The sequence below is a fragment of the Anopheles stephensi genome, chromosome 2 (genome assembly GCF_013141755.1).
Source record: "Anopheles stephensi strain Indian chromosome 2, UCI_ANSTEP_V1.0, whole genome shotgun sequence".
Taxonomy (NCBI): domain Eukaryota; kingdom Metazoa; phylum Arthropoda; class Insecta; order Diptera; family Culicidae; genus Anopheles; species Anopheles stephensi.
The window spans coordinates 72,338,243-72,364,510 of NC_050202.1; the positions used below are offsets into that span (position 1 = coordinate 72,338,243).

Consider the following 26,268-nt stretch of genomic DNA (forward strand, 5'->3'; position numbering starts at 1 on the left):
TTCTCCTCCCTGATCGGAGCGAATGATCCGCGGTTTCCGGCCAAACTGGTTTTGAACCAATTTCACGTATTCGCGAATCTTATTCTCGACCTCCGATTTCTTTTTGAGAAAATAGACGAAAGTATACCTACTATGATCGTCTATTAGGGTCATATAGTAACGGCATCCCCCTAAGGTCGTTTCTTCCATTGGGCCGCACACATCACTGTGGATTATATCCAGCACTTCTGTCGAGGTTTTTTCTGCAACTGGTGGAAATGGCGAGCGTGCCATTTTGCATTCGATGCAGCATTCGCAGGTCCAGCGGATACCGCAGTCGACCACTTTTAGACCCGACACCAAGTCGTACCGCTTCATTTCACCGATGACAGCTGGATCCCTGTGCCCAAGACGACGATGCCAAGTGTGTTGGCAATTTTTCGTGTGCTCTTTTACGACTGATTTCATCACTCGATCCTGTGCAATTCGCAACCAATACATATCGCTCACTTTATCCGCGACCGCGACGATCGTATTTCCGTAAACGAGTTTGCTGTTGAGCTTCTCGGTTTGACGCGACGAGTGCCTATCAGGCAACACGGAATGAGTGCCAGTCGGGCTACACTTTGTACAACACACACACACACTTTAACTTTGAATAAAGATTCATTCCTGCATCAAGCGTACAAGCGTCTACACGTCTTTTCCTTTGGGTGCAACAGTCCACTCGCTTTTTCCGCTTTGTTTCTCTTCTAGTTCAACAGGTTATGGGCCCAGCTCAGTGTGGCCAGTTCAATTGAAAAGTGCGCGACGCGGTTCGGAATCACAGTGATTTTTTCGGCGTGAAAAAATTAGGACATTTCCGGAAGGTACGCGGTGCGGTTAAGGAATCGTGTGTTTTTTCGTGGTGAAAGAAAAAATCCAACCGGGAACGGTTCGGCACGAGCAAAAATGGATTTTTCGAAAGTGGGTGTCATCCGGCTGAACAACCGAAACTATCGGTCGTGGGCTTTCAAAGTGCAGATGTTGATGATGCGGGAGGGTACGTGGACGTACGTTGACCCGGGTGTCGCGCCGACACCGGTAACTCCGGAGTGGACGGAGGGTGATTCGAAGGCGCGGGCGACCATTGCTTTGTTGGTTGAGGATAACCAACACAATCTCATCATGACAAAGAACACAGCGAAAGAGACATGGGATGCGCTCAAGGCACACCACCACAAAGCCACTCTTACCGGGAAAGTTTCGTTGCTGAAAGAGATTTGCAATGCAAACTATCATGAAGGTGAGAATATGGAAGATTTTTTATACGGCATGGAAGATCTCTACTCTCGGCTGGAGAATTCGGGTGAAAAACTCTCGGCGAACATGCAGGTGGCCATGATTTTGCGGAGCCTTCCAAAAGCATTTGACGCTCTTACTACCGCTTTGGAAAGTCGTTCCGATAAAGAGCTAACGATGGAACTTGTGCGGGCAAAGCTGATCGACGAAAGTGAGAAGCTGTACGGCGGAAAGGTGCAGGAGGAGCGAGTGCTGAAGGCGAAAAGTGAAGCAAAACCAGGCGCGTGTTTCTTTTGTGGTCAATCTGGCCATAAGAAACGGGACTGCAAAGAGTTCCTGAATCGGAAGAGCAGCGGGGAAGGCGAAAAGAAGAAAAAGAATAAGCCGAATAAAAAAGAACTAGTGAAAATAGTGCGCGAAAACGACACAAGTTCGTTTACGTTCATGGTTCGTCAGCCTGAAATTCGCGGTAACGATCGGTCGTGGCTAATCGACTCGGGTGCTAGTTCGCACATGTGTAGCGACAAAAGCGCGTTCACGGTAATGGAACAAAGCTTGCGTTCAAATGTTACCGTCGCAGATGGCAGCGAAAATCGCGTCGAAGGTGTTGGCGATTGCCTGATCAAGTGTGCGGTTGAAAACGGCGAAATAATTGAAATCACGCTACGGGGTGTGTTGTATGTCCCTACGCTGGAGGGAAACATGATTTCAATCGGTAAACTCGCGGAAAAAGGTGTGCGTGCAGTTTTTGACAACACCGGGTGCAAACTCGTTTACGGAAATACGATCGTCGCGGTCGCGGATAAAGTGAGCGATATGTATTGGTTGCGAATTGCACAGGATCGAGTGATGAAATCAGTCGTAAAAGAGCACACGAAAAATTGCCAACACACTTGGCATCGTCGTCTTGGGCACAGGGATCCAGCTGTCATCGGTGAAATGAAGCGGTACGACTTGGTGTCGGGTCTAAAAGTGGTCGACTGCGGTATCCGCTGGACCTGCGAATGCTGCATCGAATGCAAAATGGCACGCTCGCCATTTCCACCAGTTGCAGAAAAAACCTCGACAGAAGTGCTGGATATAATCCACAGTGATGTGTGCGGCCCAATGGAAGAAACGACCTTAGGGGGATGCCGTTACTATATGACCCTAATAGACGATCATAGTAGGTATACTTTCGTCTATTTTCTCAAAAAGAAATCGGAGGTCGAGAATAAGATTCGCGAATACGTGAAATTGGTTCAAAACCAGTTTGGCCGGAAACCGCGGATCATTCGCTCCGATCAGGGAGGAGAATACTTCAGTAAGGCGCTTCGAAAATTCTGTGCGGACGAAGGGATAAAGATGGAATTTACTGCAGCATATTCACCCCAGCAAAATGGTGTCGCGGAGCGGAAGAACCGATCGCTCACGGAGATGGGTCGGTGTATGCTTCGGGATGCAGGTATGCATAAGCGATTTTGGGCGGAAGCAGTCAATACCGCTTGCTACTTGCAAAATCGATTGCCGTCTGCTGCAGTAGATCGTACGCCATTCGAGATCTGGTTCGGCAAAAAACCAGATTTGACCAACCTGCGACTGTTTGGATGTGTTGGATACGTACTGATTCCGTCGGTGAAACGAAAAAAGTTAGACGTCAAGGCGGAGCGTATGACTTTTGTCGGCTATTCCGGCGAACATAAGGCGTATCGGATGCTAAACACTAAGACGGGAGAAATTCAAATCAGTCGGGATGTCCGTTTTCTTGAGATTGATGACGGATCCAAGGAGCAGACATACGGCGATCCCAAAATAGAGGATAATCCGACTGAAAGCGTTGAAATTGAGTGGTCTCTCGATGAAACGAAACAGGAAGCTAAAACCAACGTGGCCAATGAAACAACCTCCGAATCTGAATTTTACGGTTGGGATTGTTCAGACGATGGCTGGCCACGAGGTTTTTGGAACGATAATGATAACAATTGGCTTCGCGGACTGTGGGACGATGACGACACTGAAGCTGGAGCTGCGGAGCCGGAGGCGGTGCTGGATGTAATACCGGAGGCGATGCCAGCGGCTGTGCCGGTGGTGTCGAGTACTCCCGTTCGTCGTTCACAAAGAGCGACAGCTGGCGTTCCACCGGCAAGATATGACGAAGAAGTATATCTGGCGAAGGAATGTATAACCGAACCAAAAACGTATAAGGAAGCTGTATCTGGTCCTCAGAGTGCCGAATGGAAATCAGCGATGGCAGAAGAAATGCAGTCCCATCACGAAAATGGAACGTGGGAGCTAGCGGAGCTGCCGCCGCACCGAAAGGCTATCGGGTCGAAATGGATCTTCAAGTGTAAAGCGGATGAAGACGGTCATTTCGTTCGGTATAAAGCACGGCTGGTGGCGCAGGGTTTCTGCCAGAAATTCGGGACGGATTACGACCTAGTGTTTGCCCCCGTCGTAAAGCAGATTACTTTCCGGACGATGCTGGTTCTGGCGAGTAAAAGGAAGATGTTAACAAAGCACGTTGACATAAAGACGGCGTACCTACATGGTCTTCTCAAGGAGGAGATTTTTATGCGCCAGCCACAGGGATTCGAGAGCGGTAACCCGAACGAAGTCTGCAGGCTGCATCGCAGCATTTACGGGCTCAAGCAGGCAGCTCGTGTCTGGAATACGAAGATCGACGACGTACTGAAAACAATGGGTTTCATCCAATCAACGGCGGACCCATGTTTGTACATACGCGAAAAAGCGGGTAAGTCCATTTTTGTTCTCATTTACGTTGACGATGTGATCGTCATATGTAACACGGAGGAAGAATTTTCTGAGGTAGTCCACGTCCTGACACTGAATTTCACGATCAGCGTCATGGGTAACCTAAGATTTTTTCTCGGCATACGAGTTCGGCGGAACGATGGGCGTTACTGTATGGACCAACAAGCTTACTTGGAACGAGTTCTGGAGCGTTTCGGCATGCTGGATGCTAAACCGTCCAAATACCCGATGGATCCCGGCTTCTTAAAACGAAAGGAGGAGAATGGCAGGAAGTTGGATTCGCCAAAAGCGTATCAAAGTCTCATAGGGGCTCTGTTGTACGCTGCAGTGACCAGCAGACCCGATATTGCAATCGCCACGGCCATTCTGGGCAGGAGAGTGCAAGATCCATCAGAAGCAGATTGGAACGAGGCCAAACGGATACTACGTTACCTCAAGGGTACACTGGATAGTGTATTGTACCTTGGAAGCGGCGAACAGAAGCTGGAGTGTTTTGTGGACGCCGATTGGGCAGGCGACGAGAGCGACCGCAAATCCAACTCGGGGTTCGTGTTTAAGTTCGGCGGCGGGCTCATCGGATGGGGCTGTCATAAGCAGAAGTGCGTGGCACTATCTAGCACCGAGGCCGAATATATTTCTCTTGCCGAGTGTCTACAGGAGGTAAAGTGGATCCTGAAACTGATGGCGGATGTTGGCGAGCAACTGGATGGTCCAGTTCTGGTCAACGAAGACAATCAAAGTTGCATTGCGCTGACTAAAGGAGACCGAGCCGAACGCAAAGCAAAACACATCGATACGAAATTTAATTTCGTGAAAGATATGGTTCGGGACGGCATCGTGAAACTGCAGTACTGCCCAACCGAACACATGCAAGCTGATCTGCTTACCAAACCGTTGCAAGCAGTGAAACTTCGACAACTTAGGGAAGCGATCGGAATAAAATCATTCAGTGTTGAGGAGGAGTGTTGAGCTTCTCGGTTTGACGCGACGAGTGCCTATCAGGCAACACGGAATGAGTGCCAGTCGGGCTACACTTTGTACAACACACACACACACTTTAACTTTGAATAAAGATTCATTCCTGCATCAAGCGTACAAGCGTCTACACGTCTTTTCCTTTGGGTGCAACAGTCCACTCGCTTTTTCCGCTTTGTTTCTCTTCTAGTTCAACATTTGCACCCGGTGTTGTCAAAAACTGCACGCACACCTTTTTCCGCGAGTTTACCGATTGAAATCATGTTTCCCTCCAGCGTAGGGACATACAACACACCCCGTAGCGTGATTTCAATTATTTCGCCGTTTTCAACCGCACACTTGATCAGGCAATCGCCAACACCTTCGACGCGATTTTCGCTGCCATCTGCGACGGTAACATTTGAACGCAAGCTTTGTTCCATTACCGTGAACGCGCTTTTGTCGCTACACATGTGCGAACTAGCACCCGAGTCGATTAGCCACGACCGATCGTTACCGCGAATTTCAGGCTGACGAACCATGAACGTAAACGAACTTGTGTCGTTTTCGCGCACTATTTTCACTAGTTCTTTTTTATTCGGCTTATTCTTTTTCTTCTTTTCGCCTTCCCCGCTGCTCTTCCGATTCAGGAACTCTTTGCAGTCCCGTTTCTTATGGCCAGATTGACCACAAAAGAAACACGCGCCTGGTTTTGCTTCACTTTTCGCCTTCAGCACTCGCTCCTCCTGCACCTTTCCGCCGTACAGCTTCTCACTTTCGTCGATCAGCTTTGCCCGCACAAGTTCCATCGTTAGCTCTTTATCGGAACGACTTTCCAAAGCGGTAGTAAGAGCGTCAAATGCTTTTGGAAGGCTCCGCAAAATCATGGCCACCTGCATGTTCGCCGAGAGTTTTTCACCCGAATTCTCCAGCCGAGAGTAGAGATCTTCCATGCCGTATAAAAAATCTTCCATATTCTCACCTTCATGATAGTTTGCATTGCAAATCTCTTTCAGCAACGAAACTTTCCCGGTAAGAGTGGCTTTGTGGTGGTGTGCCTTGAGCGCATCCCATGTCTCTTTCGCTGTGTTCTTTGTCATGATGAGATTGTGTTGGTTATCCTCAACCAACAAAGCAATGGTCGCCCGCGCCTTCGAATCACCCTCCGTCCACTCCGGAGTTACCGGTGTCGGCGCGACACCCGGGTCAACGTACGTCCACGTACCCTCCCGCATCATCAACATCTGCACTTTGAAAGCCCACGACCGATAGTTTCGGTTGTTCAGCCGGATGACACCCACTTTCGAAAAATCCATTTTTGCTCGTGCCGAACCGTTCCCGGTTGGATTTTTTCTTTCACCACGAAAAACACACGATTCCTTAACCGCACCGCGTACCTTCCGGAAATGTCCTAATTTTTTCACGCCGAAAAAATCACTGTGATTCCGAACCGCGTCGCGCACTTTTCAATTGAACTGGCCACACTGAGCTGGGCCCATAACCTGTTGAACTAGAAGAGAAACAAAGCGGAAAAAGCGAGTGGACTGTTGCACCCAAAGGAAAAGACGTGTAGACGCTTGTACGCTTGATGCAGGAATGAATCTTTATTCAAAGTTAAAGTGTGTGTGTGTGTTGTACAAAGTGTAGCCCGACTGGCACTCATTCCGTGTTGCCTGATAGGCACTCGTCGCGTCAAACCGAGAAGCTCAACACTTTCATGCAACGGGTGAATGGATAAAGAAATGAAAGCTTTAAATTTTGGATCATATATAATTATAGAGAGAGAGACACACACACATAACAAACGTAGAGAAACGTATGCATTTAACTGCTAGTATTTCTGACCAATCCCAATGGTTTGATGTCGTTTAACCGAGTGCTAAACACGCAACATTGAACTCGATAAAAACAGGAACAAATAGATTTCATTCAAATTAAAACAAACAAAACAATGCTACACTTACAATGGTTGTGAAGTGAACAACGGAAACTACTACTATTACACTGAAATAGCTAAAACTACCAGCCCAGCAAAATACGTAGTACTTGTGGCAGGGGTGGTTGCAGGATTCCCATTTCTTTTCTATCCCACACTACAGCGCAGCTTGACCGAAGCAATGTGCACCCAATCAACCCACTTACGACCAACAGGCGCACATTGCGCCAGATTAAAATATCATTTATCTTTACAACTACACCTACCAATGCGAGAGAACTAATGCTACTGGTTCCCTATATCCGATTCCAACCGAATGACAATCCCTAGTACGTTAGTCGATCGTATGAAGATGATCTTGTGACTAGTAGCTACAAAACTACAGGAAAGAACACAGGAAGTAAGCGGCGATAGTGCGAACCCCTTCACAGGACAGGACAGAGCAAAACTGCACAATTTAATAACGCACCGAACCCGGTGTGTTCGATAAGAAAGATAGAGCTTTAATTTTAAAATAACTATCCAACCGGTGGACGGTTCTTCACTTCCAAAACCCCGTTCGCGGTGTAGTTTAAGCAAGCGAACAGGGTAGGTTTGAAAATGTTGCATTTAAACATATAACCGCATTGTTGGTTCACATTGATCCGCCGCTGCCAAAACAATTCAAGTGAGCAAGAATTGGGGTTGAAGAGACGGATCGTGTGAGCATGATGGGCGGGCTTGAAAGTATGCTTTAAAATGATTGCAGTACACATCGCTCATCGGCAGCAAACAAGATTTACTACAGCTACTGAAAACAAGTATAAGAAGCATTTTTAAACCGTTGTTTCACAATCATACTCGATGTACTGCAAATAGCACACACACACAATCCATAATAGATATGTAACTTTTAAAACGTTGATTCTATCAATCCGTACTACTCTCGCTTGAAGCGTACTTACCGGACATAGCTTAAACGATAGTAAGAACCCCGTTACAGAAACTTGCTTTAGCGTGATTTTGTAAAGCAAACGGTTTTTTGCTAGCTGTAGTTTGGTGTTTGCCGTACGTCGGTATACGTTGAACATCGAATCTTTAACGTTGCTGGTTGACGACGATCATATGCTAGTAAGTTTAACGTTAAACTGTTTACGAATTGCGCTTGATGCAAACATTATTAGAGCAGGATTCAATAAAATTTCCAACCATACCTATACACGATTTCTTCTCTTTTCTTAAACTTAATCCGTTAATTTTGTGAATTAACGAGCTCCGTATGCAATTTAGCACTTTTCTTTTACTAAATATAAATTATTCATACAATTTTGAAGAAAACGTGTGCAATTTACATACATTAAAGCATATATGCTCACAAAATGTATCGTAAATATTAACAGCATAAACAAATTTATTGGTATAAAAGCTGTAACGTAACGGTTTTTTGCTCCATAATCCATAATTTTTGAATCAAGCGATCCGCTCCGGAGCAGTACGTTCTTTGATGGCAGATGATTTCGCCCCGACTCGTCCATTTCGTCCGCAGTCGCTAAACTGTTCATAGCTTGTGCTTTGGTAAGGCTCAGATTTTCTACCTTTTTGCCCATTTTTCGTATTTAGTTTTCCATTTAGTGTGCCCCGTCTACTGGCCTTTGGGAAAATGTATTCGCTTAACGTCGAATATAAATTCCACACGCCTTTCGATACGGTCTCGAAACGTTCCCAAAGTTCACACTCACTTCCACGTGTTAAACAAGCCCACCGACACTAATGGTGTAACATTTCTTCTCTTTCAGTTCTTAAATTTCTTTACGAAGTCCCTATTATCACATCAAGATGGGTAGGGAGGACAAAGCAACCTGGAAATCCAACTACTTCCTGAAGGTCGTGGTATGTATTGCGGGAGCATCTGCTGTGTGGTTGGGGTTATGTTTTCTAATGGTGGCGATTGGATGTGTGGACGAAGAAATGTTGTAACCTTTTTGATGATTTATCCTCGTAAGATGCGTACATGCTGCTCCTTGCTTGAATAAAGCTGAACCCAGGAGAATTGGCTGTGCGCAAAGTGCTTCAGCAAACACAAGTCTGAACGGTTCCGTTTTCGTTCTCAACATCCGCACCACCGTTTCAACACATAACCTCACAATTCAGACCGACCGTTCGAGTGGATTAATGTCGTTCGTTCGATTGTCTTCCACAGCAACTGCTCGACGAATACCCGAGATGTTTCATCGTCGGTGCTGACAATGTCGGTTCCCGTCAGATGCAAACCATCCGTATGTCGCTCCGCGGCTCGGCCATCGTGCTGATGGGCAAGAACACCATGATGCGCAAGGCCATCCGCGGACATCTGGAGAACAACCAGAGCTTGGAGAAGCTGCTCAATCACATCAAGGGCAACGTGGGCTTCGTGTTCACGAAGGGCGATCTGGCCGAGGTTCGCGACAAGCTGACCGCGAGCAAGGTGCGTGCACCGGCCCGTGCCGGAGCCATCGCCCCGCTGGAGGTCGTCATCCCGGCCCAGAACACCGGTCTCGGTCCGGAAAAGACCTCCTTCTTCCAGGCCCTCTCCATCCCGACCAAGATTTCGAAGGGTACGATTGAAATCATCAACGATGTGCCCATCCTGAAGCCGGGCGACAAGGTCGGCGCTTCGGAAGCCACGCTGCTCAACATGCTGAACATCTCGCCGTTCTCGTACGGTCTGCAGATCCAGCAGGTGTACGATTCCGGTTCGATCTTCTCGCCAGAAATCCTCGACATCAAGCCGGAGGATCTGCGCGCCAAGTTCCAGGCCGGAGTGGCCAACCTGGCCGCCGTTTCGCTCCAGATCGGATACCCGACCTTGGCTTCGGTGCCGCACAGCATTGCCAACGGTTTCCGCAACCTGCTGGCCATTGCCGCCGTTACCGAGGTTGAGTTCAAGGAGGCCGAAACGGTCAAGGAGTTCATCAAGGACCCGAGCAAGTTCGCCTCTACCTCGACTGCAGCTGCACCGGCTGCTTCTGCCGCCGCTCCGGCAGCAAAGGCCGAGGAGAAGAAGGAAGAATCCGAGTCCGAGGATGAAGACATGGGCTTCGGTCTGTTCGATTAATTTCGGCAGCGCGAGTCAAGCACGTGTCCGCGTGGCGGCTTCTCCATTGCCAGCGAAGCATCATCGCTGTAGCTGGTACGTGAAAGCTGTACGGTTGTTCCCACTGGTGGTTTCTGTGAGCTATATCTACTTTGGCACGGGCGTCGTAACTGCGGCGTATACTCGCCAAGGCTGGGGACGGCCCAATGGCGACACGTTCGCATCCCTGTTACGTACCAAAATACGTATTTTTCTGTGAAACCAACTGATGAAAACAATAAAAAGTTACAAAACTAACCCGCACCTGTGGATTCACAGACTCCTTCCAAACAACCGAAGAAAGAAAGTCATCGTACTACGTTAAAAGAGAGAATTGCAATAATTTATTTAACTAAAACGAACAGTTGCTTAACTTTTTTAGCACAACTTCCGCGAGCACTTCTCGCTGCAGTACACACAGTCTGCCATCAGCTGTTGGTTGGCGTTCAGCACCATGTAGGAACAGTTGAGCGTAATCACTTTCGTGCGAAGGAACACTTTCGATTCGAAGCACGGCTGGCCGCAGCTGCACAGCGGCGCACGGCGCAACACCTCCAGCACGGTGAACGGAATCAGTCCGGGAAACGTGTACGGAATCTTCTTACGAATAACTGTGCGGGCGGCCAGCTCAAACATGCTCGACGGTTGCCGGTGGGGTGAGTCCGATGCTGCCAGCCGCAAATCCGGCACCGTCGCCTCATTGCAGTGCAGCTCGTTTTCCGACAGATCTAACCGATCTAGCTTCATTCTGGCCAACGTTTCCGGTACAGCATCGATGCGGTTCTTCGCCAGCGAAAGAATCCGCAACCGGCTCATCGTCCAAAGCGCAAATGGTAGCTTACGGATGTGATTATTCTCCGCGGTAAGCGTGACCAGTGAACGCGCATAAATCACATTGACGGGTAGAAAGGGTAGTCCATTGTCGGAAATGTTGAGCTGCTGCAGGGATGATTGAACGTTCGGCTCGAGCAACCAATCCCAGCTGGCCTCGGCGGCCAAACTGTTGCCCGACAGGTCCAGCTCGCACAGACGCATCTGGCCGAGGGCACGGGGCAAACTTCGAATGCAGTTTCGCGACAGATTTAAACTCCGCAGCTTCTGCAACAGCAGTATCTGTGAGTCGAAGCGCGTTAGCTTTATGTCGGAGATTTGCAGCGATACGAGCAGGCGGGAAAATCCTTTCGCTGGGTAGTCCTTCCGGCTCGTTACGACACACTTGGTGGACAGGACGCTCGGCGAGTCTAGGATGGACGATTTTTTCTTGCCCACCGTAAGGCACGGCAATCGAAGCGATGCTGACGACGGGGCAAACGGATTTGTGGTGGTCGGCGTCTGCGATGCTTCTGTCGCCGGCTGTGTGCCGCCGGTGAGCACCAGCTTCAACACCTTCAGAAATGCCGTCAGCTGCACTTTATCACTTTTTATCTGCACATCGTGCTCGGGCATTACGAAGGAAATGGTCACCTTTCCCTCGTCCAGGAAACGGGTAAATATTTTACTAATATTCTTCGGCACGTTGTACTGGGTGCCGGATTTGTTGCTGCTCGTAATGAGCATGATCTTGGTGCCGTCCGACTTTCGTTCGGATCCTTTACCGATGGCAAGGATCGTTTTCAGGAACGCCCGTTTTCCTCCCGTTACATTACGGTTAATGGTGCAAGTTTCACAGATTAGCTTCATGCTGGACAATCACGGGGACACGCACGATTAATCCGTTGGCTACAGTAGTACGCGTACGCCGGTATTATTTACGCTCATGTTTGCTTGTGTTCGCGCGTGTTCGACAGCAACTGACAGCTGATCTAGTAGGCGTTTTTTTTTGCTGAATGTAAACAAACAATCGATCAAAGGTGCTGGTTCCCAGTTGCTGCATTGAAGAGGCCAAACACAGGCCCAATTGGGGAAGCTGGAACGAAAATGAAGCTATCACTCCCGCTGCAAGGATATTTTGATCTCCTGAAACATCAACCGGGCGAGAAAAAGTTCGTCTGCATCAACTGCGGTCGTCCCGTGGCCGGCCTGTATCGTCAGATCAGTTCCACAGTGCTGAAAATAATAGACTGTGTATGTAATTCCGAACCCCGTAATGTACACGAGTGGTGGAAGGTAATTATGGTGGCTTTTTACAGGAAAAATGCAAGAAACCAGCCGACAAGTATATCGAGTTTGAAGTGCTCATCATACTGATCGATTTAATACTGCTTTCCAAACCCGCCAATCGACACATCCTGTACAATTCGGATTGTAAGGTAAGTCCGAGTTCTTTTTTTCGTATGGCCCACTCCAAAACCTCACACTGTTTCGCTATGACCGTTTCCAGAATCTGTGGAAGATCGGCGTCATTCTCATACTGCTCGAAGCGTACTGCTTCTGGACGGATGCGTTCGGGGGGATAACGAGCATCAGCTACCGGTCACACGTGAACGATCCGTTCCTGTCCGAGAGAGGGTTTTACCTCTCGGCCGTTCACTTCGTGGCTGGATTCGTGCTGCTGTACGGGTTCATTTATTTGTTCACCCGTGCCCTACATCGTACCGTGCCGCAGGTTGCGGGAAATGGGAAAACTTACCCGCACATGCTGCTGCACGGCGTTATTCTAGCTAGCATAGTCAAGTTCCTGTTCATTCCCATCATCATCTGGAAGGAGAACGCAACCGAGACCGGTATGGCCATCCATATCGTGCTGGTGCTGATGTACTTTGTGATATCGCTCGTACAGATACACTCGGTCGTAAGTGACTGTGCGCGGTCACGCTCCTGCTTGATAGTGATGCTAGCGTTCATCGTGAAGGCATACTTTTTGACGCGCGTGAGCGTATTTCTACAGGAATTTATTTAATAAAACAAACCTACCTATATTTCACAGTTCTTGGGCAATCCTTGGCGGCGGTTCTGCACTCGACAGGATCGCACCTATTGTGGCCAAAGTGTCGGTGTAGGGAAGATTTAACTCTGTGCCTAGGGTTAAGCTATGCAGTTCAAAAACTTGCTCGCTGACGGCTTTCGAACCCAATATCACGACGATGGGATAGCCCATTTTGCGCGCATCCAACAACCGCTTGCCGATGGTAAACTGTGAGCGATCGTCGACGATCACTTCTCCGGCACAGTGGTTCACCTTTTGCAGATCTCTGTACAGCTGTGCAACGAACGGAGATGCTTCCGACTCTTCCTTGCTGCCTGCCTTCGGTGTAATAATGCAAACCCGGTACGGTGCTAAGGCAGCTGGCCATCGAATTTCCTTTTCGCTCGAAAGCACCTCTACCGAGGCGGCTATTAAGCGCGTCACTCCGATCCCGTAGCATCCCATCTGCAGGGTGGAAGGTTTCCCGTTTGGCTGCAGGCACGCGGCACCGAGTGCTTTCGTGTATCGATCCTCGAGAATGAAGGCATGGGCTACCTCAATGCCTGCCTGCCGTTCGAGTGCCTCTTCCTGCCCGGCGCAGTTCTTACACCGTTGGCTTAAGGTCGCGAACAGTTCCGCGTTCGAATGCATACCGCACCGGGTACAGTGAATTAATTGATCTTCACCCACCTCGCTAGGGAAATGATACTCGTGCGAAAGCGAACCTCCCATCGTTCCGCAGTCCCCAGCCACCTTGACGAATGGGATGCCTATCGCGGCAAATAGCTTGCCGTACGCGGCATTTACCTCCTCGTACGTTTCCTGACACCGGGCACGATCGACGTCGAATGTGTAGAGATCCTTCATGAGGAACTCTTTCGCTCGCATCAACCCGAACCGGGGCTTCATTTCGTCCCGGAACTTGGTCGATATTTGATACAGCCGGAGGGGAAACTGACGGTAGGTAACCGGTGCTATGGCTGCCACTAGCGACGTGATTGATTCCTCGTGTGTCTACGACAAAAAAAAAACGAATAAACCTTGCGTTAACTGCGAGTGGAAGTACAACACAGCATGTTTCTTCTTACCGGGCCCAAAATTTGCACCTTTCCGTGCCGATCGGTAGTTTGCAGCAATTCTGTCGGCTTTCCACCATCGCTGGAAGCTAGTCGGCCACTTTTTTTCCACAGCTCCGCGGATGTAAGCAGCGGGAGTGTTAACCTTTGTGCGCCGATCATTTCCATGTGCCGGTCTATTAGATTGATTGCTTTCTGTAGCGATCGCTGTAGGAGCGGTAGTAGATAAAACGTTCCATTTCCTGCCTGTCGGATGAGCCCTTGCTCCAGCATAAGCTGAAAAGGAAAAGTTGTTTCCCATCAGCCAATGTTCAGGTTGCGGGACATGCGGTTGTATTATTTACCCGTTGACTTTTGGAAGTGATGTCCTGTGATTTTATGGTAGCATTTTTGGGTATTATTAAGGCGGGTTGAAACAGCTTAGAAGCTCGTTGCATTGCTTTTCTCCCTTCTTTTTTCGGCTTTTAGAACGTTAAATTACACTGAGACCGGCAGCTGCTGCCCACCGAAAACATCGGCGCGAGAACGTAAACAAATGCCAGCCCCTTCAGTACGTCACGAGGCGAATCACATGTCAAAAATATTTTCCAGACGAGATAACAAGTTCAGTGGGAAATTTAAAATAATTTTAAAATTTGTTCGCTCAAAGAATAAAATCGGACACAACCCAACATTCAATCCAACACTTTCTTTCACATGCAAAGTTGTCCCTCGATTCGGAACGCTCACGCCGTTGGGATTTAGGTTACTTTATTCATATAATACATCTTCTAGGGTAAACCATAACAGAAGAGAAGCAAAAACAAAACAAACTCTGCATCTTCACCTTCCAAAGGTTCCAGCGCAAAAGGGAGCTAGCGGCGATCTATTTTGGTTGCATGAAATGTACTGTATCTTGCAGACAGGAAACATCCTCCAGATGAAGGTCACACAGAGACGCAGGAACGGTTGTGCAGTGGTTGGACAATTTGCTTCCCGATGCTTGATGAGTCACAACAAAGATGTACACGAAATTTGATCGCTATAGCAGCAGTAGTAAAGATGGGAATGTTTTCCAAATCCAGGTGAATTTTAAACACGTTCGGCGCTGTGGATGTTATACGCTGCTGCGGTCCGCTCTGATTTAGTGGTCGGAATGTTCTGGCTGGAATCCTTCCATATCTGGCAGCGGGTTGCCCCACTCACGTGCCATAATCAGAATCGTGTTCTGGTGCAGTTTCGGACCGATCAGAGGGTTCATCTGCGCCATGTAACAACACAGCCAGCTGGTAGGAAAGCAAAAGTTAGTCACGGGGGGTCCACTACACCGTCTCGCGGATTCCTAGACAGGATATACTTACAATAACCAGCACGTTGCGGCCGTCAGTATCAGCACACACTGGACGATCCTGTGTGTAAAGAAAGGGGGGGTGCAAAATTCACGGTCAATACGCGCTACACCCGTGATCAACGGAGAAGCTATACGTACCCACGGTTCGGGCCCTTGGGCGCAACAATCGGCAGCACAATGCCAACCACACCGAAGATGGCGGAGAAAATGATAATTGGCAGCGCGGATGCACCCATGGTGTTGGTTTTGTTTGGGGGGAAAGTTTGGCGATACTTTTTGCGACCAGAAACCCACTATTTACCCCGCACGGGATCGATCGATTTTCTTGCGAACCAAATAGCGAAGAGAAAAATATCACATGACAGACCACGGACAATGACGTCATGGATTGTATGTTTTTGTTGCTGGCTGTCATTCGTCGTGCAGCTTCAGCTGACAGCTGTCAAAATATGCCACCGGGGGTAAAGTGTTTACATTTGTGTGCGGCTGTTTCGGCGAAATTACATTCCGGCACGTTGCATTTGTTGTGCTGCGTTGAACAGGCTGCGGAAATTGCGGTGCCGAAGGAAATGGAACGCTTTCCCAACACCGTCTGATGGTGGCCGAAAGGTGAGATGGTTTCGTGCAATTTACACCCAAAAGTTTCGCTGCAATGGTCAGCTGAATAGTCAGAGGACCTCGCACAACTGGCGATCATCAGTGAAAGCGATGATCGTACTACCAATTGGTAAAGAAAAGGTAAACAGTTCCTGTTGTTCTGTGTGTGTGTCGCATCAGTTTGCAGGAAATATTAGTGAACTAGTAGTTAAAATTAAAGCCTCCGTTTGAAAGTACCGATTATCCTTCTCCAGCAGAGTATTTCAAGTGGCAGTTAGGCTCACCTTTACCATTTAATCTTTCGTATGCTGTAGTGTATATGGTAGATGTAGCTCGTACTCGAATCAGGTCAACTAATGTTTCGCAACATCCACAAAATTACGCCCCATTAAGAAGCACAAAAGGAGTGGATTAAGGAAGTTGATCATATCGTACGTACTGCCTCAAGACTTCAAACCGTGAGGAACGTTACTCCGGTTCCAGATATTCCAGATACATTAGGAGTACCGAGAGGCTGCCTCAATTAGGAGTAAGAGGGCTGCCTCAATCAGTGCTGATAATATGGTTAAGACTGTTTGTAGAAAGATTGCACGCAATCGTCCGCTATTCTCCACTCACTTCACTGCTGAATGTTCCGGGTGATAAAGCTTTAAATTAAAAAGCAACACAAAGGCATTCTGTTTGCAGCCTGAAGGAAAGCCTTCCACTGCGCTGTAGTTTCCTCCGTACTTGCTAGTGGACAACATCGATTGGATCGTAACACCGCCAAATTACGCAACGGTTGCATATACGCAGATCTTGCCACTGGAAGCGGAGTTCACGCACATTGACCCAGCCAAACGAGATCGTTCGCGATAACGCATTCCTCTCGCGATCGTGATCGAAGGTGAGAAAGGCAACTCATTTTATGCTACCTAACATTCGGTCTGAAGCAGAAAACAAGGATACAGAACCACGAATATATCCAGTTCTCTCCGTGATGCTGCGAGAGTTTCTCGTAACAGCATCATCATCATCACCATCAACTCCTCCCCCATTGCCTATCATCACCGCGGTTGAAGCCTTCCACCATTCACGAACCTAACACGCACCAGTTCCGTTCAGCGGGAGGTTTTGTTTTGTTACCCCACCGATCGGCTGGTTTCGCGCTGTATCGTTCCAGACGCCGAGGCGAACAGGTTCGAATAGCTACCGTGCTGCGTATCGAAACCGTTTCGGCAACTTGGCATTAGCTTGGTAGCCGCTTCCTTGCCGCCATCGTATTTGACCGCCACGTGCGCGCGTGCTTCAACACAGGTGCGCGTTTAAAAAGTGGTTTAAAATTGTCGAAGCCGAGAGTGTTGTCCCTTCAGTGGTTTAGGGGCATGAGGAAAACTATCAGCCTGCCGGCGGCACTAGAAGTAGAACGTTATAGCGGAACACGGGTAGCGTAATCTGTTGGTCCTTCTGCTTTGGTAAGTGATAATTAGTGAAAGTGTAGCGCGTTTAAACCGCATTCTTAGGGCAAACGACCGATAAAACCGATGTCGAATGCGCCGTCCCAGCGCATGGTGATGTGTGGTGTGTTCTGAACAGTTCATGGCTAGCCAGTTTGATGTTCCTGATCCTTGGCATCATTTATCCTCTCCTGTGAATAATACTAACGGTTCGGCAAATATTATGCGCACGCTGAGTTCTCGTGTTTATTCCACTGCTATTCAAACGGCCACAACATGGCACAAGACCGTCCCATAATTACCTCGACTTTTGTTGTGAATAATGGCGCTTGGCGGTTCATTCTACCATTTCGATATGGTAGAACCGTTTCACTCCGATACGTGTAATGATGGTGATTTTGTATGCTTTGGTTGGCTGTCGCTGTCGAACCGTTCGGGTACCCGCGTGTTTTAAAAGAGTAATCTGTGCGCGAATTGCTAGCGTTTGTTCAACAGCTCTTAGCTCTTGACGGGTGTTTAAAAAAATCGGCCAGTTGAAGCATTAAACATCACCGTAATTGGTGGTAACACAGCACCGCGGTACGCTATTGTAGGCATAGCAAAACACAAATTCACCAAAGCAAGATGTCAATCGACGTTTTACACACGGGCGGACTTCAAGGTTAAACCGCAACAAAAGAGGGTCATAACGTAGTGTGGTAGGGTTCGTTTTGTCGTCTTACACGTCTCAAACGCGGATTTAGTTTGATCTGGATAGGGCTGGTTCGTGCCGGATGATGCGTACGATTCTCATCTCTCTCTCCAATCGATCGAATCTTGATTCTGGCCAGGAGGGCCGATTCGGAAGTCTCTTTGCCAGCCGGAGGTCAAAACTCGCGCAAATACACCACCCAGACGCTAGTCCAGAATTTTGCCCCGCCAAGCTGGCACGCAAGGTTACACCAATTCCGTGGCAACTTGTTAGGGTGTGAAAGCATAAATGGGCTCGTCTCGCCGTGCGAATGCGTGTGATGGCGGGTCGTGTAAGGATTGGGGATTGTGTTTGGAAGTAAACATGACTGCGCTATAAATCCTCTCACTCTCGTCTCGATCGTCGAGGATCAGTTGACGGGGGTGCCTTCCCTTCCAGCTAATCCCGCACCTGTCGGTCGGTCGTAACATTGGTCGGTTTTAAGCCGGTTTTTTGTCGAATTGTCTTCTTCATCTTCGTAAACAACGTTAAATTTGAATGAGACTCACAAAACGTAAATCCCATTTGGGTTTATGTTGCTGCCCTGCTGCTTCGTCAGCAACATTTTTGGCCTGTTTGTTTGCGAACTTATTGATCCGGTGTTTCGGTTGCTGGTAATCGGAAAAGGGTTTCAAAAATAATGATTAAACTCAAGTCAACTACTCTGAGCCGTGTTTGAAATTGTTTACAGCGCACGTGTTGCCTCGGCGAGCTTACTGCGCCTTGGCACATCAACAACGTTGTATCGGGTGAGATAAAATGGAAGTTTTAAAGCTGCGATCACCGTTTGCTTCTGTTTCCGTTTGCGGAGCATTAGGGCGATAAGGAAGGCTCACTACTGTCTCTATGAACTATCTTTCCCCCCCAGTTGATGGTGTAGGTACTTTCGTTCTTACTGAGCTGGACAGGCTTAGCATACAGGATGAGCGTGTTCATGTGAGCTAAACATTCCATTGATTAACATGCTGTGGTTGGTGAGTCGAACTAGTGGTTGTATCAGAATTGGATACCTTGTAGCAACAGGGCCAGGCCGAAGTACTCTTGTCCTTGAGGAAGATCGCCTTTTCGTACAGTTCGATCGTACAGTTGATCGATACGCACAAAATTATCAAACAAAAGGCAGACATTATATTGCCATCCAGCATTGCAGCATTTCCCCCATCAATCCTTATATCTGTAGGCAGACATTGAACTTCATCGCCAGATGCGTCGCATATCGTCGACAAATTCAAACCGAAAACATTTGTGCTAATAATCACACACACACACACGTACACCCGGATCGGTTGTAATGCTAGTAAGCCCGATAGTGATGCTGGGGTGCGTACTAAAGAAATATGTTTTATCACTTTCAAAGCACCTTCCGTACGTGCACCGAACCTGAAGCTGAAGAAGCTGAACGCCTGTAAAGCATGGGCCTGTCACGCGTGGAGCGTGTTGTGCCCGGTACCCGTTGGCTTCGCGGGTACACGGGACAGTTTGTGGTTGCGGATCTGATCGCTGGAATCACGGTTGGCCTGACGGTGCTTCCACAGGGGTTAGCCTATGCGACGCTGGCCGGTTTGGAACCACAGGTAAGAATTTACTGCGTAAGCAGGAAACATTTTGCTCAACACGTTTCGCCATTTCTCGCCCACAGTATGGTTTATACTCGGCGTTTGTTGGTGGCGTTGTGTACGCTTTGCTGGGCGGATGCCGTGAGGTCACCATCGGTCCAACCGCGCTACTATCGCTCATGACCAGTCGACACACGGGCTATGGAGGAGAGTCCGGTCCGCAGCTTGCCATACTGCTGTGCTTCCTGTCCGGTGTGGTGGAGTTGCTAATGGCCGTCTTACGGCTAGGTGCACTGGTCGATCTGATCTCGCTGCCCGTGACGGTAGGATTTACTTCGGCCACGGCGCTAATCATCGGTGCCTCGCAGCTGAAAGCGCTGCTCGGTATCCGCGGTGGTTCTGGGTCAGGATTCGCCAGCACCGTGCGTACGGTCATTGAAAAGCTTCCCGAAGCACGTGTAGCCGATAGTATTCTTGGCGTTGTCTCGATCGCAGTACTGCTGGCGATGAGGGTAAGATGGACAGGAAACGTCTATTAACGGTGGAAAAGCTCACTTTTTTGCATTCTGTGTGTTTTAGAAATTGAAAGACATCAAGACACCCCCGGACGCTACGAGAGGCCGCAAGGCATTGGGGCTCGTTTGCTGGTTGGTAGCAACGGCGCGGAACGCACTCGTCGTGCTGGTAACCAGTTTTGTCGCGTTCTACTACGACCAGCGAGGCGAACGGCCCTTTATCCTCACAGGCACCGTCAAGAGAGGTATACCGGATTTTCAACTACCACCGTTCAGTACCGTTCTACCCGGTGGCGGAGGACCCAACGGTACGAGCCCGGTACAGTTGGGCTTTACCGGCATGATCGAAGAATTGGGTGCATCGATTGCGCTCGTGCCAATCATTGCAGTGCTTGGCAATGTGGCCATTTCAAAAGCATTCGGTGGAAGCGGTATCAATCCGACCCGTGAGCTGGTCGCGCTTTCGCTGAGCAACATCTGCGGTTCGTTCTTCAGTTCCTTCCCGGTCACTGGGTCGTTTTCGCGCAGTGCCGTTAATCATGCGAGTGGCGTGAAAACGCCGATCGGTGGCATTTACACCGGTGCGTTAGTGCTTTTGGCGCTGGGTGTGCTGACACCGTACTTCCAGTTCATTCCGAAGGCTGCTCTGAGTGCGGTCATCATATCGGCGGTAATTTTTATGATTGAGTACGAAGTGATTCGGCCGTTGTGGCGCTGCAGCAAGCGAGAGCTAATTCCGGGCGCTGTAACGTTCGTGCTGAGTTTAATCGTCGGCGTGGAGCTGGGACTGTTGGCTGGTGTATTGACCGATCTGGCATTTGTAGTGTATCGTACAGCACGCCCGCTGCTGACGGTTAGCGTAGCGAACACAATCCCCGGCGCGCAGTACATTCTGATCCGTCCAAATCATAGCGTCATTTATTTCCCTGCTGTCGAGTGGGTACGAAACGTTACGTCTAAAGCGATCAAACAGCACGGCAACATCCCGGTTGTGTTTGACTGTCGGTTAGTGAACGGTGAGTTGGATGAGCGTGGTTCCAGCGGCCTACGTGCTAAGAATTCATATTGTTCTTTTTTTTGTAATAGAATTTGACTACACTGCCGCGACAGGGTTGCAAATGCTGCGCAAAGAGCTGGAGAAGAAAAAGATTCCCCTGATCATATACGGATCATCCAGCGAGGTAAGGAAACTGCTGCAGGAAACGCTGAAAAGTAGCCTGGTAGAAGTTACCAACGATGACGAGCTAGAGACACTGCTGCAAGAATTGTCCACTGCCGAGGGAGGTAAGCATGAGCTGCGAGAAGTCGTTGCACCGCTCCTACCGTCCGAACGTACACCGCCCATCGCTGAAATCGAGTTGGCTTAAGTCAGTAGTGGTCTAGTGTGCTGTTTTATGTGTTGTGTATGTGTCTGTAAATGTGTAGGTAGATGTGCTTGTTTCGTTCACTTATCGTTTAATGTTACGCTCGTTAATCATCCAATCATCCGGTCAGATTTCATTGCACGTGCTGCGTAAAATCGTGGAGCAGTACCGTTGACGTTCCTTTCTGTTTCTGTATCCTTTATCCCGAAGATTGTTATAGGTTTATGATTAAAAAAAAAACAAAAACAAATGCAAAAGCTCTCCCGGACAGAGGTTACATTTGTCTGAAAACGAATCTACTCCTCGGATAAAAGTTCCAATTGGCCATTGACCGACGACTCGAATTTATTGTTGAACCATGTCCGCACACCGTATGCTATGTGTATATCGATTGAAATAAATTAAATCCAAACAGAACCATTTTATCATAACGCAGTCATTATGCTTATTGTGTTGGGCATTATTCCGAAACAGTTCACCGTTACCAATCGAAGAATTAACAACAGCGTACTGCGTTTGAGATTGTTCTACTATTTGCACATTAATTTAACTGCCTTTTCAAACCAATGCACGGAGGCCCGGATAATCCGATCAACAGCTGTCTGTATCCTGCCGAGTTTGGAGCGGATTATTTCGAAGCTTTTTGGGAAAATAAGCATAAAAAACTGAGAATCAATTTTTACTGATCGTTCGCATATCGTAAATTATTTCTAATTATTTTGAACCATTTAATTTAATCATTTTTCCAAGCATATTCCGGTTCATGTGTTTTTTTCTCGCTCCATCTCTCGCTCGCTCGCTCGCTTTCCTTCCAGCAAACTGGAGCGGATCACATCAGAGCTTTTGTTCCGACTGGAGAAGTGCCATCACTAGGGGCGGAAAAAAATCGGCTGAAAGTTGTTAATCGAAAGCCAGCCATTCGCGGTGCCTGATCTCTGACTAGATTCAGCCGGTAAGTTCGTGTGCCTGGAAAAAAAATGCTGGAAAATATAGGCGAATAGCATAATTGCAGTCCGGCGGAAAGTATGTTCCGTTTGCTGTGTAGTGAAACAACATTAAAACAATGCGATTGTTGCTACGCGCTTTAACGGGAAAGTGTAATTGTGCTTCAAGGCCATTCGGGAGTGATTTTCAACGCCAGTGCAAATTGTGTCACGCAAATCGATACAGTTGCTGCACGTTGAGATGGTTCCAGCGGGCAGGAAGTGGTGCTGTTGTGACAAATATTGCCTTACTATCAGCGAAATCCGATCGAAGAGCCATCCGTATCTAGAACGTTCCGGCGATGCTACGCAGACAATTCCACGTGACAGAAACTCTCCTTCGCTTGTGTTTGGTAACCGTGCCGTGACGCATTCTCTAACGAGCGAACGCATGCACCGGTTTCGGTTTTGGCACCAGCTAAATGCGTTAATTGTCTGTTCAATGTTCCTCGACGTGTGAACACGGGTCGAACTTTTCCGGCTGGTGTTCTGTTTGAGACAGCTTGAGGGGAGGATAAGCTCAATCCGCACCCTTATTTTTTTTGGCAAGCTTACAAGTTTCCAGACATGAGCAAAGCGCTTACGACATGCTGCGGCTTTTTTGGAACGGTTATATAATGGGCTCGAGGAGTTGGCTATTTTGGCCCTCTGTATCTCATGTCTGAAGGATGTTCCAGTAATTTAAACTGTTTGTTTATCTCTGTTTACTAATTACACTCTTCATCAACTCTGCTAAAAAAGTTCGAATAATTTAATTATAGCAATTACAGTACTTCAAATAGCAAATCGAATGCAGTTTGTGAAATTGAAATTCGATTTTATATAACTCATTGGAACGGAAAAAATGTGTTTTAGTAAAAGTCTTATCGTTATCTTATCACTGACGTAGCTTCGTTGCTAGCTCTACGGACTGATTAAAGTAGTCGGTTGCTTCCTCGCCAACGAATGTCGTAATGCTCGCCCAGGCTACTTGATATCGATTTAACACTTCAGAACGTGTAAGAAAACCTAAACGCTAATCGATGTTTTTTTTTTTTGCATTTGTGTATTTGTCTTCCGGATAGGTGTCGCAAGGAACAAAGATTCATACCATCATGTTTGCCGGACTACTGGATGCCGCCCGGAACTCCCCGTTCCGCACACCGTTCACACGCGTCCAGTGCGAGGATGGTAGCGCCGCCAGCGTGGAGAAGGCCGTCGTGCCGGGCCGATCGGTCCAGGCAGCGGCAAGCCGCGAGGTAGAGTTCGGTTCGAACGAATTCTTCGGCCTGTGCGCGGTCGGCGGTATCCTGTCGTGCGGTATCACGCACACGGCCGTCGTACCGCTCGATCTGGTCAAGTGTCGGCTGCAGGTCGATCAGGCCAAGTACAAGAATCTGTTCCACGGATTCAAGGTCACCATCGCGGAGGAGGGAGCGCGCGGTCTGGCCAAGGGATGGGCACCGACCTTCTTCGGCTACTCGGCACAGGTATGTGTAGTATAGATAAGAACGTATGTCTGTCGGTCATGTCTCACGTGAGGGACGCATTGCTTTTCATTGGGTGCCGCCCATGACCTTTCTGGGAGTTTCAACACGTAACCATGTGACTCCTACTTTAGCGATGTGCTCGGTTGGGAATCACTTCTCTAATGCAAGCTGCACGAGCATCAGATAATTCAGTTCGTGCGAGTTGAGTTACCTCAATACTACGGTATGGTGTTGTATGGGTAATTGAACTGGCCTTGGATCGGTTCAGTGTAGACATCATGCCTCTTACGCAATCTACTGCCCGTGGCTGCCTGAGAAACGTGTTCACACTCTGTGCAATGCGTTGTGGGGCATCGTAGTACTTGTAAATCAATAATGCATAGTTCAGATGACACAACAAATAGGAACTGTAATCTATTTTGGAAGCTAATTAAGTATGTTTAAGAGAAACAACCTCTTTCAGTTGGAATAAGGAGTTGTAGACATGCTCATACATAAGGAGTTGAATGCTGATTTAATTTTTAAACCGTTCCTTTCCAGGGTGCCTTCAAGTTCGGTCTGTATGAAGTATTCAAAATCCAGTACGCTGGCATGATCGGCGAGGAGAATGCTTACCTGTACCGTACCTGGGTGTATCTGGGAGCATCGGCTTCGGCTGAGTTCTTCGCCGACATTGCACTAGCCCCGCTGGAGGCGGCCAAGGTTAAGATTCAGACCATGCCAGGATACGCCAACACGATGCGCCAGGCCATGCCGAAGATGATGGGCGAGGAAGGCGTTATGGCATTCTACAAGGGTCTGGTTCCGCTGTGGTGCCGTCAGATCCCGTACACGATGATGAAGTTCGCCTGCTTTGAAAAGACCGTTGAACTGCTGTACAAGTACGTATAACTATCATTGTCCGTGGGTGATAAAATCTTAATCTAACACGCGTGTGTCTCTCTCTCTCTCTCTCCCCCACCAGACATGTCGTACCGAAGCCACGTGACCAATGCTCCAAGGGTGAACAGCTGGTAGTAACGTTCGCCGCCGGTTACATTGCCGGTGTGTTCTGTGCCGTCGTGTCCCACCCGGCCGATGTGGTCGTCTCGAAGCTGAACCAGGCCAAGGGATCGTCTGCGTTCGATGTGGCGAAGCAGCTCGGCTTCATGGGCATGTGGAACGGTCTGACGCCGCGTATCATCATGATCGGTACCCTGACCGCCCTGCAGTGGTTCATCTACGACGGTGTGAAGGTAGCCCTCTCCATCCCCCGCCCACCACCACCAGAGATGCCGGAATCGCTGAAAAAGAAGCTGAACGTAGAGTAATTCCTCCTCGGTGAAAGAGGGAATCCATTGTTTTGTGATGGGTGCTACCACCTACACTCGGTAGTGGTGGTTTCGTGCTGAGTAATCAACGGAACGGAAGAAAGAGCGAAATGGTTTTGTTACCGGCGAAGGTTTTGAAAAGTGTGTTTGTGAATATTGTGTGCGTACAGTTATTGATAATTATGTGCGTGATGCGAAAGTGGGGTTTGAATCGGAGATTCCATCTACCGGACATGATATTGAGAGTGTGAGCCGAACCTTGGTTCGCGACAGTTCTAACGACGTCTGTGTTTTACGGTAAAAGTGACCACTCGTATGTGTGTGTGCGTAAGCGGCGGATGGCAATTAGCTATTTTGTAAAAGCTTTCGAGCTTCGAGCTACACAGTGCGAAAACAACAACCACATCATCGTGAATAAAATCCTGAAACAAAGTGAATTACGATACGATTAGTAACCATAGCTCTCGATGTGTTCAGTGTATGTTCTGTAAATGTGAGAAATGTCCTTATTGTATTGTCCCTTTCTATAGTGTAAATTACTTAAATTATGAGAAGATTTTTCCTGCTTGCTATATCAACCGTAATCCATAAAGCCGAAGGTAGGATAGTGATTGTAGCGGAACCATCCCTTCATTATATAACGTTAGCTTGTAAAATGTTGGTCCAGCTTTCCTTTGTACGCTCTCGTAATATTGACTGTCTTACGTACTGGCCGTTGGGTGGTTTCATTTTCAATGACAAAGCCCGATGTCCTTCATCAGCTGATAAAAATGAAAACATTCGGTCGAAGCATCCGTTGAGCACATGTCGGTGACGTCATCGATCGTAGCGTCGGATTTTTCTCATCACGCGAACCCAATAACGACAGGGAGCTAGCTGATTTTGGGGGATCACAAAGCGGACACACACCGACTTCCTCTCGCTTGGCGGACTTGGCGTTAGGGAGTGATTTCACTGAAAAAGGGACAACAAAAACCCTTTATTCTCTCTCACCGTGTTTACTGACGTTACTCTCATCTGCCCGTCGCACTTTATCGCGCTCTCTCTCTCTCTTTTAGCTCGCAG

At 48.3% G+C, this 26,268-nt stretch overlaps 7 protein-coding genes across 12 annotated transcripts; 4 read left to right on the forward strand and 3 right to left on the reverse strand.

Moving 5' to 3' along the window:
* Window positions 1–516: 516 nt before the first annotated feature.
* LOC118504700 (60S acidic ribosomal protein P0) lies at window positions 517–10,254 on the forward strand. Of its 2 annotated transcripts, XR_004905336.1 has the most exons (4): window positions 517–3,991; window positions 8,356–8,455; window positions 8,677–8,770; window positions 9,081–9,753. XR_004905336.1 is itself a non-coding variant. In XM_036039529.1 (3 exons), the coding sequence occupies exons 2-3, from the start codon at window positions 8,717–8,719 to the stop codon at window positions 9,972–9,974; spliced, it is 948 nt and encodes a 315-aa protein (XP_035895422.1). In that variant the 5' UTR covers window positions 8,356–8,455; window positions 8,677–8,716; the 3' UTR covers window positions 9,975–10,254. The 2 variants fall into 2 exon arrangements, 1 of the variants encoding a protein (XP_035895422.1); XM_036039529.1 differs by lacking the exon at window positions 517–3,991 and having other exon boundaries at window positions 9,081–10,254.
* A 55-nt stretch (window positions 10,255–10,309) lies between these two features.
* LOC118504705 (leucine-rich repeat protein 1-like) lies at window positions 10,310–11,791 on the reverse strand. The gene has a single exon (XM_036039538.1). It carries the CDS (start codon window positions 11,670–11,672, stop codon window positions 10,371–10,373), a length of 1,302 nt encoding a protein of 433 aa, XP_035895431.1. The 5' UTR covers window positions 11,673–11,791; the 3' UTR covers window positions 10,310–10,370.
* On the forward strand, window positions 11,792–12,857 carry LOC118504714 (protein ARV1). The gene is made up of 3 exons (XM_036039551.1): window positions 11,792–12,056; window positions 12,122–12,241; window positions 12,313–12,857. The coding sequence occupies exons 1-3, from the start codon at window positions 11,910–11,912 to the stop codon at window positions 12,829–12,831; spliced, it is 786 nt and encodes a 261-aa protein (XP_035895444.1). The 5' UTR covers window positions 11,792–11,909; the 3' UTR covers window positions 12,832–12,857.
* On the reverse strand, window positions 12,787–14,457 carry LOC118504704 (probable proline--tRNA ligase, mitochondrial). Its single transcript, XM_036039537.1, has 3 exons — window positions 14,258–14,457; window positions 13,926–14,189; window positions 12,787–13,851 (listed from the first exon to the last, which is right to left on the reverse strand). Exons 1-3 carry the CDS (start codon window positions 14,348–14,350, stop codon window positions 12,853–12,855), a joined length of 1,356 nt encoding a protein of 451 aa, XP_035895430.1. The 5' UTR covers window positions 14,351–14,457; the 3' UTR covers window positions 12,787–12,852.
* Window positions 14,458–14,638: 181 nt separating this feature from the next.
* LOC118504715 (V-type proton ATPase subunit e 2-like) lies at window positions 14,639–15,627 on the reverse strand. The gene is made up of 3 exons (XM_036039552.1): window positions 15,382–15,627; window positions 15,254–15,301; window positions 14,639–15,178 (listed from the first exon to the last, which is right to left on the reverse strand). The coding sequence occupies exons 1-3, from the start codon at window positions 15,477–15,479 to the stop codon at window positions 15,037–15,039; spliced, it is 288 nt and encodes a 95-aa protein (XP_035895445.1). The 5' UTR covers window positions 15,480–15,627; the 3' UTR covers window positions 14,639–15,036.
* A 15-nt stretch (window positions 15,628–15,642) lies between these two features.
* LOC118504701 (sodium-independent sulfate anion transporter) lies at window positions 15,643–21,872 on the forward strand. Of its 4 annotated transcripts, none has more exons than XM_036039531.1 (5): window positions 15,643–15,852; window positions 19,364–19,580; window positions 19,646–20,074; window positions 20,142–21,093; window positions 21,164–21,872. In XM_036039531.1, the coding sequence occupies exons 2-5, from the start codon at window positions 19,419–19,421 to the stop codon at window positions 21,442–21,444; spliced, it is 1,824 nt and encodes a 607-aa protein (XP_035895424.1). In that variant the 5' UTR covers window positions 15,643–15,852; window positions 19,364–19,418; the 3' UTR covers window positions 21,445–21,872. The 4 variants fall into 4 exon arrangements, with proteins under 4 accessions (XP_035895424.1, XP_035895425.1, XP_035895426.1 ...); XM_036039532.1 differs by having other exon boundaries at window positions 15,736–15,981; XM_036039533.1 differs by lacking the exon at window positions 15,643–15,852 and adding an exon at window positions 16,033–16,726.
* Window positions 21,873–22,256: 384 nt separating this feature from the next.
* LOC118504711 (phosphate carrier protein, mitochondrial-like) lies at window positions 22,257–25,663 on the forward strand. 2 transcript variants are annotated; one of them, XM_036039544.1, is made up of 4 exons: window positions 22,257–22,393; window positions 23,489–23,893; window positions 24,434–24,774; window positions 24,858–25,663. In XM_036039544.1, the coding sequence occupies exons 2-4, from the start codon at window positions 23,519–23,521 to the stop codon at window positions 25,201–25,203; spliced, it is 1,062 nt and encodes a 353-aa protein (XP_035895437.1). In that variant the 5' UTR covers window positions 22,257–22,393; window positions 23,489–23,518; the 3' UTR covers window positions 25,204–25,663. The 2 variants fall into 2 exon arrangements, with proteins under 2 accessions (XP_035895437.1, XP_035895438.1); XM_036039545.1 differs by lacking the exon at window positions 22,257–22,393 and adding an exon at window positions 23,200–23,422.
* Window positions 25,664–26,268: the final 605 nt, after the last annotated feature.

What these genes read in the sequence shown, in the direction of transcription:
- LOC118504714 (XM_036039551.1), top strand. Translation starts at nt 11,910, where the DNA reads ATGAAGCTATCACTCCCGCTGCAAGGATATTTTGATCTCCTGAAACAT. An exon ending in TGCTGAAAATAATAGACTGT is followed by an intron (nt 12,057 to 12,121) that starts GTATGTAATTCC and finishes GGCTTTTTACAG; the next exon opens with GAAAAATGCAAGAAACCAGC. An exon ending in TGTACAATTCGGATTGTAAG is followed by an intron (nt 12,242 to 12,312) that starts GTAAGTCCGAGT and finishes GACCGTTTCCAG; the next exon opens with AATCTGTGGAAGATCGGCGT.
- LOC118504711 (XM_036039544.1), top strand. Translation starts at nt 23,519, where the DNA reads ATGTTTGCCGGACTACTGGATGCCGCCCGGAACTCCCCGTTCCGCACA. An exon ending in TCTTCGGCTACTCGGCACAG is followed by an intron (nt 23,894 to 24,433) that starts GTATGTGTAGTA and finishes GTTCCTTTCCAG; the next exon opens with GGTGCCTTCAAGTTCGGTCT. An exon ending in ACCGTTGAACTGCTGTACAA is followed by an intron (nt 24,775 to 24,857) that starts GTACGTATAACT and finishes CTCCCCCACCAG; the next exon opens with ACATGTCGTACCGAAGCCAC.
- LOC118504705 (XM_036039538.1), bottom strand. Translation starts at nt 11,672, where the DNA reads ATGAAGCTAATCTGTGAAACTTGCACCATTAACCGTAATGTAACGGGA.
- LOC118504700 (XM_036039529.1), top strand. Translation starts at nt 8,717, where the DNA reads ATGGGTAGGGAGGACAAAGCAACCTGGAAATCCAACTACTTCCTGAAG. An exon ending in ACTACTTCCTGAAGGTCGTG is followed by an intron (nt 8,771 to 9,080) that starts GTATGTATTGCG and finishes TGTCTTCCACAG; the next exon opens with CAACTGCTCGACGAATACCC.
- LOC118504704 (XM_036039537.1), bottom strand. Translation starts at nt 14,350, where the DNA reads ATGCAACGAGCTTCTAAGCTGTTTCAACCCGCCTTAATAATACCCAAA. An exon ending in TCACTTCCAAAAGTCAACGG is followed by an intron (nt 14,190 to 14,257) that starts GTAAATAATACA and finishes TTTCCTTTTCAG; the next exon opens with CTTATGCTGGAGCAAGGGCT. An exon ending in AGGTGCAAATTTTGGGCCCG is followed by an intron (nt 13,852 to 13,925) that starts GTAAGAAGAAAC and finishes TTTTTGTCGTAG; the next exon opens with ACACACGAGGAATCAATCAC.
- LOC118504715 (XM_036039552.1), bottom strand. Translation starts at nt 15,479, where the DNA reads ATGGGTGCATCCGCGCTGCCAATTATCATTTTCTCCGCCATCTTCGGT. An exon ending in CCCAAGGGCCCGAACCGTGG is followed by an intron (nt 15,302 to 15,381) that starts GTACGTATAGCT and finishes CTTTACACACAG; the next exon opens with GATCGTCCAGTGTGTGCTGA. An exon ending in GCCGCAACGTGCTGGTTATT is followed by an intron (nt 15,179 to 15,253) that starts GTAAGTATATCC and finishes CTTTCCTACCAG; the next exon opens with CTGGCTGTGTTGTTACATGG.
- LOC118504701 (XM_036039531.1), top strand. Translation starts at nt 19,419, where the DNA reads ATGGGCCTGTCACGCGTGGAGCGTGTTGTGCCCGGTACCCGTTGGCTT. An exon ending in TGGCCGGTTTGGAACCACAG is followed by an intron (nt 19,581 to 19,645) that starts GTAAGAATTTAC and finishes TCTCGCCCACAG; the next exon opens with TATGGTTTATACTCGGCGTT. An exon ending in CAGTACTGCTGGCGATGAGG is followed by an intron (nt 20,075 to 20,141) that starts GTAAGATGGACA and finishes TGTGTGTTTTAG; the next exon opens with AAATTGAAAGACATCAAGAC.